A 13,001-nucleotide genomic window follows, 5' to 3' on the forward strand; every position below is an offset into this window, starting at 1 on the left:
CAATGTTTGATTCCTAACCGGGATCAAACCTGCAACCTTAGCTATGGGGATAATGCTCTAGCCAACTGAGCTAGCTACCAAGCCAGGAAATTTTATATTATGTGTTTTTATGAAAATTAAAAATTTTTTTAAATGGACAACACGCCCAGCTAGTGTGGCTCAGTGATTGAGCATTGACCGATGAGCCAGGAGGCTATGGTTCGATTCCGATCAGGGCAAATGCCTGGGTTGCAGGCTCGATCCCTAGTGTGGGACGTGCAGGAGGCAACCAATAGCTGTGTTTCTCTCACATCAATATTTCTCTCTGTTTTTCCCTGTCTCTTCCACTCTCCCTAAAAACCAATGGAAAAATATCCTCGGGTGAGGATTAACAAAAATTAAATTAATTAAATTAAATTAAATTAATTAAATTTAAAAATAAAATAAAATGTAAAACTAAACCTTACACATAAAAAATAAAAACTTATGACAGGTACTTCCACATCCAGCATACAGTATGGTAGACTAAGATGCCCTGAAGGACCCATACATATACTTGAAAAAATACTAGATAAAGATATTTTAAAATGTTATTCTAAATATACTCAGTGCCCCACCAAATTAAGCCAAGCTTAATTTAGCACTTTGATAGTCATAAAAAAACCTTAAGATGAGAATTTAAAGTGGTCCCAGACTACTAATGCCCTCAGTATCTAAAGAAGCAAATACTTTTCTAGGACCATCAACTTAGGACTCAAATATTTCCCATAAAATTCTAAAGAATATGAGTTCAGTATATACAGGGTGGTTTTCTTTTTAATCACAAAGAAACAAGACACAATGAACAAAAGTTAGTAGAAACAAACAGCATAAGTCAAACCAGCAAAGAATATATGTATTGCTATGATCAGACATGAAAAACAAAGGGTAGCATACCAGTAGAACAAAAGGCCATAAAAAGTAGCTCCCTAAAAATGATAATCTGAACTAAAACGAAAAAGAACCTCTAAAATGGAAAACATAAATTGGAATAAAAAAATCAATAAATTTCATAGCAAATCAGACACAGCTAAAGAGTGAGTGAACTAGAATTTTTCAGAATAATCTACAAAGAAATGAATAAATTATGAAAGAGAGATTAAAAGACACAGAATATAAAGTGAGAATGTATCAAAAAGTTTAAAGTACCGCCCTAGCTGGTTTGGCTCAGTGGATAGAGCGTCAGCCTGAGGACCAGAGAGTCCCAGGGTCAATTCCAGTCAAGGGCACATGCCTGGGGTTGCAGGCTCCATCCCCAGTAGGAGGCGTGCGGGAGGCAGCCAATAGATGGTTCTCTCTCATCATTGATGTTTCTATCTCTCCCTCTCCCTTCCTCTCTGAAATTAATAAAAATATTTTTTTAAAAAAGTTTAAAGTACCTTGAAATAATATAGCAAAAGATATGGCCTTGGTTGGATAAATCTCTAAAATTTTATTATAGTCTCTATCAAAATACATTTTTTCTTTTTGTGGAAGTTGAGGAGCTGCTTTGACAGTTTATATGGAATAGCAATTGGTTCTAAATAACTAAACCCACCTGAATAGTAAAGGTGGCAAACTTTCCTTATTATTATAAAGCTATGGTAATTAAGACCAAATTTTAAGAGCATAGAAAAGCCCTGGAGGGTGGCTCAGTTGGTTGGAGTGTTGTCCCATACACCAAAAGGTTTCAGGATCAATCCCCTGTCCAGGTGCCTATGGGAGGCAGTCTCTCTCTCAGTCTCTCTCTCTCTCTCTCTCTCTCTCTCTCTCTCTCTCTCTCTCTCTCTCTAAAAATCCATAGAAACATGCCCTCAGGTAAGGATAAAAAATTTTTTTAAAAGAGTGTAGAAAGAAACAGCCAATAGATTAGAGCAAAACCTAGAGCCAGTACCAAATACACGTGGAAATTTTTTTCTTTTTTTTTTTTCTTACTGAGGATATTTTCCCACTGATTTTAGAGAGAGTGGAAGAGAGAGGGAAAGACAGAGAGAAATATCAATGTGAGAGAAACACACTGATTGGTTGCCACCTGAATGAGGCCTGACCAGGGTCTGGGTCGGGGAGGAGCCTGCAACCACGGTACATGCCCGTGACAGAAATCGAATTCAGGACCCTTTGGTCCACAGGCTGACGCTCTATCCACTGAGCCAAACTGGCTAGGGCAGAAAATTGTTTTCTAAGAGAATTTGCATGGTCTTTGGGTGGAAGAGGATAGAATATTCGCTAAATGGTTCTGAGACAAGTGGTGATCAAAATGGGGAGGGAAATTATATCAAACACCTATCTCATACTAATATTCCAAATAGATTAAAAATTAAACATAAAAGAAAAACTAGAAAAATGTAAAAGGACAATGTATGAAAATATCTATGAGTAGGAAAGAATTTTCTAAAGTATAAACAACATAAAGAAAAATACTGATGAATTCAATTACATTAAGCTAGGTAATTAAAAAAAACAGATATACATTTTTTATAAAGTTTTTTTATTTTTTAAAATATATTTATGATTTCAGAGAGGAAGGGAAAAGGAGAGAGATAGAAACATCAATGATGAAGGAGAATCAAAGAATGGCTGCCTCTTGCACGCCCCCCACTGGGGATTGAGCTTGCATCCAGGGCACGTACCCTGACCTGGAATCGAATCGTGACCTCCTGGTTCATAGGTTGATGCTCAACCACTGAGTCACACCAGCCAGGCACTGCATACATCCTATATAATAAAAGGCTAGTATTCAAACTGACCAAACGGCAGAATGACCAGTCGCTACGATGTGCACGATGTGCACTGACCACCAGCGGGCAGACGCTCAATGCAGGAGCTGCCCCATGCTGGTCAGTGTGCTCCCACAGGGGAAGCGCTGCTCAGCCAGAAGCCCCGCTCACGGCTGGCAAGCACAGCAGCGGTGGCAGTCGGACATCCCCCAAGGGCTCCCAGACTGCAAGAGGGTGCGGGCCAGATGGAGGGACACACCCAGCTCCCCCATTCCCCCACCCCCCCGCCGTGCACAAATTTCGTGAACCAAGCCTCTGGTATTTTATAAACAATCTTTATCTATTTAGTATTTAAAGCAAATGAGAATTTTTAATGTCTCCTTCACCTACTATTGGCTTACATATTTGCTTAGCAGTCCTTGCTGGTTTGGCTCAGTGGATAGAGTGTTGGCCTGAGGACTGAAGGATCCTGGGTTCGATTCTGATCAAGGGCACATGCCTGGGTTGTGGGCTCAATCCCAGTAGGAAGTGTGCAGGAGGCAACCAATCAATGATTCTCTCTCATCATTGTTGTTTCTATCTCTCCCTCTCCCTTCTCTGAAATCAATAAAAAATATTTTTAAAAAACAAATTTGCTTAACATATATAAAAATAAGCATATGGAATGAAGAATAAATGAGGTTTTTTTTTAATAAAGAGGTTGTATTGCAGTTATTTGGGGGCAGACATTTAATTTACTACAAACTACTGGGAAACTGGAAAAGAAAAACACTCACGCTTTTTTCTGCTTCAGATGCAAGAAAGACAGAAAAAAAATTCCAAAGCTAAAATATAAAAAGACTCTATGTGTGATGAGTTTTATTAAGATGGCCCAGTATAAGGAGTATTTTCTCCTGAGTCACCAAATACAGAAAAAAGCAAACTCCACTAATCTAGAATGTGATACAACTCTATGCTCCATAAAACTTTTTGCTCACCATTGTATGCCTAGAGCTTACATTAGTTCATTACACACAGTAGATGATTAATAAATTTTTTTAAAAAATATGTTTTTATTGATTTCAGAGAGAGGAAGAGAGAAGGGAGAGAGAGAAACATCAAAGATGAGAGAGAATCATTGATTGGCTGCCTCCTGCACACCCCCACTGTGGATCAAGCCTACAACCTGTGCATGTGTCCTGGCCGAGAATCGAACCTCCTGGTTCATGGGTTGACGCTCAACCACTGAGCACATGAGTCAAGTTTTTAATAATTAAGCACATATAAGAAAAAAAATATGTATTTGTCTTTCCAGAAGAAATGAGTTTAAAAATTATAAGGTAGAAAAGGATCAGTGGTTAACTAGGTTAAGTGTTAATATACCTGGACAAAACCACGTTTTTGTTTCAGAAAGAAGAAATGACACTTTACACAATGATGTCAGTAATTTAAGAGTTGCAGCAAGTTAATATTATGAGAAAATGAATAAATAAGGTTAGCTATTTTAAATATATTTTTATTGATTTCAGGGAGGAAGGGAGAGGGAAAGAGATAGAAACATCGATGAGAGAATCATTGATCACTGATCAGCTGGCTCCTGCACGCCCCAGCTGGGGATGGAACCCTCAACTTGGGCAAGTGCCCTGACCGGGAATTGAACTGTGACCTCGTGGTTCATAGGTCAATGCTCAACCACTAAGCCATGCCAGCCCAGCAGGTTAGCTATTTTAATTCGTACTAAATTTTCATTTATTGATTCCTAAGCCCTTATATAAGTTCTAATAAGGCTAAAAACAAAAGTCAAATTATTCATTTACAATAACAATGAAACAAACAAAAAACCCTCTACCTGAAATTCTCATTATCCTACACCAGTGATGGGCAACCTTTTGAGCTTGGTGTGTCAAACTTCGCCAAAAAACTGAGCATAACTCGGGTAGTGTGTCACTTTGAGGAAAAAACATTATTTCGCAAATGTTTCATCCTCAGGAGCAGCAAATGTTTCATCCTCAGCATGCGGCCGCGTGTCATCAGAAATGGCTACGTGTGTCAGTGCTGACACGTGTGTCATAGGTTCGCCATCACTGTCCTACACTGACAGTTTGATTATTGAACCTAATGAGTTCTAATGATTAATCTTAAAAAACAAAAGCCAGACCTACAAAAGTGCTCTATAATCACACATTCCACAACTTAATATATAGGCAGTCATTTTTTAAATAACATAATTACTTAGTGTAATAACACTGATGCAATCATGGACTTCTCTCAAACTGTTTTTAACAGTGTAAATCCCAGATAATCTTCTACTGCTACAATTGTCTCACCTCAGAGGCAGTGGATAGGAAATGACAGCCTTTTCTATAAATCTTCCTTGGAAACCTTGCTAACAGTTTTCAGTTCAGCTTAGTCTGCTGCTATAAGTGGGCTTCTCCCACTTCAGCATAAACCCTGAGTTTGTAAGAAACACACACACACACACACACACACACACACACACACCTCTTCCAGTATGTATTTATAAATAAAAAGCAAGAGTATTAGAAAATTCTTACCGGAAAGATCCACCACAGCCTCATGACTGGAAATAGCTCCTTTCTCAATAAAAAGATCTCGAAAATATTCACTATTAGCTGACAAAACAGATTTATGAGCTTTGTACTCTTCTCCTTCAATTAACAAAGTAACATCACAGAACTGGTTGGAGAGTCTCTGTTCATTCAGTTGCTTTAACACAGCCTGACAGTGTTTTGGAGAAGAACGTTTCACCACTCCTTTGGTGTCAACCTATCAAAATAAGTGTGAGACCAAGAGTTGTATTATGTATCATCTGTATGTCTATCCTTAACAGAATTTAAGACAAGACACATCCTTCCCTTTTAAAGATACGAAATAGCCTGTTAGTTTTTCTTTATTATCTATGTATTTAAATGAAAAGATATGTTGTTCTCACTCTCTTCTGCTATGTTCAATCTACTTGACCCAATGAAAGCCTGCATCTCAGTTCTTGCTGCCTCTTCTTACTAGCCTGAAATTTGATGACATATGAAATTAATGCATGCAAAAAACAAAGACCTAGCCAGCTTAATTTTACCTTGCTTCATGACCCAGAGACTGCTTTCAGAAGTGTATTCTGTCTATCTGTACCAATATACCATTAAAAAAGAGAGGAGTAATTAACAAGTTACATTCTGAAGAGAACAATAGGAATACTTATGATGAATGAAGATGAAATATTAGCATACTTTTAGTGTATATAACAACATAGTACATTACTTTAGACGCAGACCTGTTTAAATCTTCAATGTCAATGCCAATACTCAAGCAGTTTTAGTAGTTTAAGAAAAAATTCACAAAGCCTACAAACACTAATACACTAGTTAACATGTTAAAGCTGAATGAAAAGTTCCACTTACAAATACAAGTTCATGTTTAGATATTGGCTTCTTTTTTGCAGGCTTAGAGGCTGTAGTTGGAGTTGAAGTAAAGTTGCTCAGGTCATCCTCTGATTCGTTACTTTCATCTCCAGATTCAAGGTCTAGTCCTAATTCTTCCAACATTTCTGAAGTATCTGATATTGGACGGGAGCGATCTAGTTTCTCCTGGCATTTGCTACACTGTTTAATGTAATCTTTGACTTGCTTTAATATACCTACAATAAAAATAAAAATTAACAAGTCAAATTTAATATTTTTCTCATTTAAAAATCGAAAAATATATTATTTTGTTTATTTAGTCTGTGTATACTTAAGTATCTTCCAGTGCATGCATGTTCCAGTAGACACAAACATGCCCCATCAAGTACACAGAGTTCTTTAGAATTTAAGATACATTTTTTTTCAAAGATATAAGGTTACAAACAATGGTTTCTTTCCATGCTGAAGTAGACTGTTTTGTTGTTTATTTCTAGTTATTCACTTCCCCATCACTATGTAGCATTGCCCATTTTCATGTGGGCTGCTACTCATTCATGCATTAGGAGCTGCATGAAACTGCTAATATTCAACTGTTTTTGACCTTCATAAACAGTAACATAATGTGGTTCAAGCTAATACCTCTTCACCTTACTAACAACAGGTTTGACCATGCAATTTGCTTTGGTGAATGGATATGACATGTGCCATGTCTCATTAGAAGCTTAAGAGGCACTGTTGCCCAGCCGGTGTGGCTCAGTGGTTGAGCGTCCACCTGTAAACCAGGAGGTCACAGTTTGATTCCCAGTCAGGGCACATGCTCAGGTTGTGGACTCAATCCCCAGTAGGGGACGTGCAGGAGGCAGCCGATCAATGATTCTCTCTCATCATTGATGTTTCTATCTCTCTCTCCTCTCCCTCCCCTTCCTCTCTGAAAAACAGAGAGAGAAAGAGAGAGAGAGAGAGAGAGAGAGAGAGAGAGAGAGAGAGAGAGAGACTGTTTCACCTCAGTTCTCTGAATTTCATCCCCTTTTAAAGAACATGTTCCTGATGGATGCTGTCCTTTAGCTTGAACTGCAGACGAAAAAAGACAGGTAGGACCAGTCTGCAACCTGAACAGGACTACAACCAAACCTTGTAATCATATTATAAAGAAATGTCATGTTTTTGAAAGCTATGACATTTTAGGTTTTCTTTTTTTTTATTTTTATTGTTGACACTATTACAGATGTCCTTCACTTTCCTACCCCCTCGAGATTTTAAGTTTATCTGAAACAATAGCATTTACAACTAACAAAAGTTGAATGTACAAAAGGCACTCTCAAAACTCTATTTTGAATTTCAACTTCCAGACCAGCATGTTGGGGTGGGGGTAGGGAGCAGGGAGGAACACGTTTTTTTATTTTATTTTATTTTATTTTATTTTATTTTATTTTATTTTTGTTTTCTTTTTAATTTTTGTTTATTGATTTCAGAGAGGAAGGGAGCGGGAGAGAGAGAGAAACATCAAGGATGAGAGAGAATCATGAATCGGCTGCCTCCTGCACGCTCCACCCTGGGGATCGAGCCCGCAACCTGGGCATGTGCCCTGACCAGGAATCAAACCCTGACCTCCTGGTTCACAGGTCGATGCTCAACCACTGAGCCACCCCAGCCGGGCAGAACACGTTTTATATATAGCAGGTCTTTGCCTTGAATGACATTGTTTTGTTCAATGTTAGTTTGTTACAACATTGACGAGATGAAGAGTTAAATAGGAACTTAACTCTCAACCTATGGAGGACATTAAATGAGGTTTTACTGTATACACACACAAGACACACACACACACACACACACACACAATCATCCTTACAAATTAGGACCAATTAATTCTCATTCTACAGACTGGAGGAATGAAGCCCTAAGAGGTGAGTAACTTGTCCAAAGTCACACCTAGTAAATTGCATACTGGGCCTCCAGAAGCCATGTAACCTTTTGTATATTATACTACTTACCCAGGAACACATTTGTGCATCCCTGCACCAGAAACTTCTTTCCCCACAACTCCCAAATAAAATACAAATGAAAAGGCTCATTCATTAGCTAAAATGATACAGAAGTATATAATAAACTCCTGAAAAGTTTCAATATATCAAAATATACCAAGTTCCTTGCTTTCAACTTTCAGAAAGTAGTCAAGCAGTATTCCTCTAATTATATTATGTCCCATACTTACTAAAAAGTACATAGTGGAGTAATAAACTCAAAAATTATATTCTCATTTTAGATACACACAATGGATATTTTATACTAAAAAGCTCTAAGTTCTATAGTAAAAAAAAATCCTGCTTAACCTAGGAATTTGCCAAATTTGTTCACAGAATACCATTTTTTAGCAGACATAACTTATAAAATAATGGATTAGGAGTAAATATAACTTTCATAAAAAAGGTATTTATGCCCTGTCCGGCCTGTCCGGACTGAAGACTCCCAGGTTCAATTCCAGTCAAGGGCACTGCCTGGGTTGCTGGCTTGATCCCCAGTAGAAGGCATGCAGGAGGCAGCTGATTCATGATTCTCTGTCATCATTGATGTTTCTCTCTCTCTCTCTCTCCCTTCCTCTCTAAAGTCAATAAAAATATATTTTAAAAATAAATAAAATTAAAAAGGTAGTTACATGTGCATAGATTTAGAGAGCAACAGAAGTTATATTCTAGCATCTGAACATATTAAAGTCAATAATAAGTCTATACCTTTATGAGACATGAGTAGGTTTAAAAAATAAATAAAAAGACTGGACAAATATATATTTTACATACAATTAAGAGGAAATGAATCCTAGCTGGTTTGGCTGAGTAGACAAAGTGTCAGCCGGCAGACTGAAGGATCGTGGGTGAGATTCTCGATCCCTATAGTAGAGACTGTGCAGGAGGCAGCTGATCAATGATTCGCTCTCATCATTGATATTTCTATCTCTCTCTCCCCCTCTCCCTTCCTCTCTGAAATCAATAAAAAAAATATTTTTAAAAAAGAAGAAGAAATGAGAAAGATGTTCATTTTCTCTGTAAAAAAAAAAAATCATTCTCTGTGTAAAACAAATGAGAGTAAATGGGTTGGAATGATGAAAAATTTCTGAAGATGAATAGCTGTGATTACATAACAATTTGAATGAATGTCACTGAACTGCACACTTAAAAATGGCTGAAATGGTACATTTTATTTATTCATATTTTACTAAATAAAAAAAAGTAAATGGGTGTGTGAATGGGAGAAGAAAGATGTAAGAGAAGATATTCAAAGTATCCCCAAAAAATGTATACACACTTTAACAGCTGATAGCTCAATTTTGAAAATGATATATATTTTAATAAACACTGCCTTTATAATTATTCAAAGTGTATATGTACATTTTTTGGGACACCCTATATATTTCTAAGTAAAAAACATACTTAGAGAATAAGTGCTGCTATGCCCAGCTGGTGTGGCTCAGTGGATGAGCGTCCATCCATGAACCAGGAGATCATGGTTAGGGTTTGATTCTGGGTCAGGGCACTTACTCAGGTTTCCGGCTTATTCCCATTAGGGGGCAAGCAGGAGGCAGCCAATCAGTGATTTTCTCTCATTGATGTTTCTCTCTCTCTCCTCCCTTCATCTCTGAAATCAATAACATATTTAAAAAAAAAAGTGCGGCTATGGAAATTTCCATGTCCAAAATAAACAAAGAAGAGGCAGCTTTTCTAATTAATTTTGATTGTATTACTAGACATTTTATGATTCTACACAATTTAGTACATTCTACTTACAGCAAAGGTTTGATTAAACTATTCACTGGTTGAGTTCAAATGGTATTTGAGAAACTATACAGAAGCATTTGAACACGGATGAAAAATAATAAATACTGCAGGGGGGAAATGGTATTAATGTATGATAGTAAATCAACTCTCTCCAAAATCACCCTATTATGTTTTACAAGTCCTTTAACTTGAGTGGTAGTGTTTTGATGGGATCATTTTATTTTATTTTTAAATGCCTGTATTTTATTTTTTTAATCCTCACCTGAGGATATTTTCCCAATGATTTTTAGAGAGAGTGGAAGAGAGAAGGAAAGACAGATAGAAACACATTATGCCTCCTGCACAAGCCCTGACCAGGGCCCAGGCCGGGGAGGAGCCTGAAACCCGGACCCCTCAGCCCGAAGGCCCAGGCTCTATACACTGAGCTAAACCAGCAGGGCTCCAAGGGATCATTTTAAATCCAACTTTACAGATCCAGGGCTGATAAGCTGAAGGGATCTGACTCAAGTTAATCATTCAAGAACCATCAATGTGTAAACATAGTTAATTTACTATTTAAGAGTGGGGATTACTGCAAAGGGCTAAAATTACTTATGCAGAAAAATCTGAATCCTCTAACTAGCTTTGTGACTATGGCCAAGTCCCCAATCTCTCGGTGCCTATGTTTAAATGTTACTATTAATAATAATAATAATAAATGTTACTATTTATAAGCACTTTGGACAGTGTCTGACACACAGTAGCTACTAACTACTACACAAGAGTTTGTTAAGTAACGCTCACTGGTCAACCTCTCTGGGACCAACAAAAAAAGTCCACATAAAACACCACATTACCATTAGAGGGTTCTTTAGTTAGTAAAGGCTCAGAACAAAGTAAAATGAATGACCTTAGCGGGTAGTCCTCTAATAAAACAACTTGAGGAACAGTTTCTTACCCCAGAGCAGTTTCTCAACCTCTGCAGTGTTGACATCTGGGGCCAGATGGTTCTTGGGGGGGGCGGGGGGGCATCCTGTCCTGTGCATGGCGAAGGCTCAGCAGCCCCGACCTCTGCGCAACTAGATGCCCAAACAGCCCCAGTCACAACCACCACAGCTGTCTGCAGACATCGCCCTGGGAGGCAAAACCGTCCCGGCCGAGAGCCTTACAAAGCGGGACACTGCGCTCCCGCCAGCGGCCCCACAGCCTCCTTCCGTCGGTGCGGGAGTCCATGAGCATCCGCCCCGTCCGGGGACCCCGCGGCTCAGCTCTCCGCCCCACGCGGGTGCCCAAGGCGTCGAAAGCCTTCAGCATTGTACTTCTGACGGTAACAATCACGGGAACCGCATTTTTCCAAGGCATACAGAGTGCCTCGCAAAAGCTCCAGAGCGCTTTCCACAGTATTAGAGGGAAGAACATAAAAAACATTCAAACCAGGAGAACCGGCTGTTCTTTACACTGAATTCTTGCCCTAAAAAACGAAAGTTCCCGAGGACTGTCTCCAGTGACCCCAAATCACCCTGCACGTAACTACGTTACTCCTCCCTTACACCGCAGTGCCGCAATGGGAGGAATTCGAGGGAGCGGGTCCCCAGAACCTCACACCCGCTGGCTCAAACCCCAAGGGCGGGAGGGGGGGGGGGGAACACGCCGGAAAAGGAGCCGGGCTCGGGGCGGCCCCTCCCCCAAGCCCGCGGCCCCGCCAGGCTTTTTAAAGGCACAGCGCGCAGCCTCGCTAACCGCCGCCCGGCGCCAGAACCTTCCCCGAGGGCAGGCGGCCGGCCCCGCCCCGCGCGCGAGCCCCGCCTCCGCCCGCCCCGAGGAAGCCCCTCGCCCCACCCCGGGCCAGGGCCCGCCCCCCGCCTCCCAGGCCTCCTTCCTGTGGGAAGTGCGGCTCCCTTCCCGTCCCTCACCCTCTCGGCTCCGCCTGGCAGCCGCTCCGCCGCCGAGCGTAGGCTGAGCCGGCGGGGGGCGTTCGCAAAGCGGGGCGAGGGGACCCTCAAAACGTGCCGTTCTGCAAACAGGCCCAGGCCCGCCTCGGCCGTCCTCGGGCCCTGCCGGGACGCACGCCGCCAGCCCGCCCTCGCGCCGCGGGCGAGATCCTACCTCGCCACCAGTACGTCTTGGACAAGTCGTGCCAGGTCTGATGCTGGGTGTGGTGAGTGCCGCCCGGGCCCAGGTGCGCCGCCTCGATGAGCCCCCAGCGCCGCTCGGGCTGCAGCACCACCTCCAGCTCCGCGAAGGTCTTGCGGTGCCGCTGCCGCCGCTGGTAGTACAAGGTCCCGTCGCGCACCACGTAGCAGGCGGCCGCCTTGCGGATTTTGCGCTTGACATTGCCCTCGGTGCCCGGCGCGTACGGTTCGCACTCGTTCGTCAGGTAGCGCAGTATGGCCCGGTAGCTTTCCTCGCTTGACATCGCTGACCCGGGCTCCCCGAGGGCGCCTGTCAGTGGCGAGGGAGGAGGACAGCGGCTCTAGCTCCGGGCGGATGTTACAGCTGCGCGGACACTGCAGGGAGGAGCGGCTGTGTCGGGGGTGAGTGCTCTTCGGCCGCGCCCGCGGCGCGGAGGGAGAACTAACGAGTTGGTAACTAGGGGGAACTGCACTTCTCCAGCGCGCGGGATCCGCTGGCGACTGATAAAATGGCTGCTGCACCACCGGAAGTGACGTAGACCAAGGGCAGTGGGTGCGGGAACGAGCCCTGATTGGAGCCCAGCGGCTCTCCGGCTCGGCGAAGCCCATCGAGTGACGTCAGGGCTGCGGGAGGACATTTTGGAAGCGGGTAGGCCCTTCCTGGGAGCTCGGGCCGGCTTTGGTCAGACATCTTAAGTCCTGGCAGTTTCCCTTTTAATTCCCCCTCCTTTCCCAGACTCTGAGCATGTGTAGGATCTGGTGGGCAATTGTTATTCCATCCGACATGCCCTCAGGTGTAAAAGAGTCTGTTCCCCTTCCCCCGACCCTACCTCCTGAGACACCTGAAAACATAAAAGTATCAGATTTTAAGTCTTCGATTGAGATACTAGCCTATGAACACAAAACCAAAGAAACCCCATTCACACGGAAATGTAGCTTCCAGTTAAGTGTTATAAAAAAACAAAGTCCATTTATTGATAGGAGTTATAATTTATTTCTAAACTTCAA

The 13,001-nt window shown here is 41.7% G+C and overlaps 1 protein-coding gene across 1 annotated transcript in view; it reads right to left on the reverse strand.

Moving 5' to 3' along the window:
* ZBTB11 (zinc finger and BTB domain containing 11) overlaps nt 1-12,520 on the reverse strand; it is a 38,853-nt gene extending 26,333 nt beyond the window's left edge. Inside the window, exons 1-3 of the mRNA XM_008161365.3 lie at nt 11,968-12,520; nt 6,110-6,345; nt 5,249-5,480 (exon numbers count right to left, since the gene is read on the reverse strand). Of these exons, the coding sequence (XP_008159587.1) occupies nt 5,249-5,480; nt 6,110-6,345; nt 11,968-12,277 (778 nt within the window). The 5' untranslated portion in view covers nt 12,278-12,520. The remainder of the gene's footprint in view (nt 1-5,248; nt 5,481-6,109; nt 6,346-11,967) is intronic.
* Nucleotides 12,521-13,001: the final 481 nt, after the last annotated feature.

The sequence above is a fragment of the Eptesicus fuscus genome, chromosome 3, assembly GCF_027574615.1.
Source record: "Eptesicus fuscus isolate TK198812 chromosome 3, DD_ASM_mEF_20220401, whole genome shotgun sequence".
Taxonomy (NCBI): domain Eukaryota; kingdom Metazoa; phylum Chordata; class Mammalia; order Chiroptera; family Vespertilionidae; genus Eptesicus; species Eptesicus fuscus.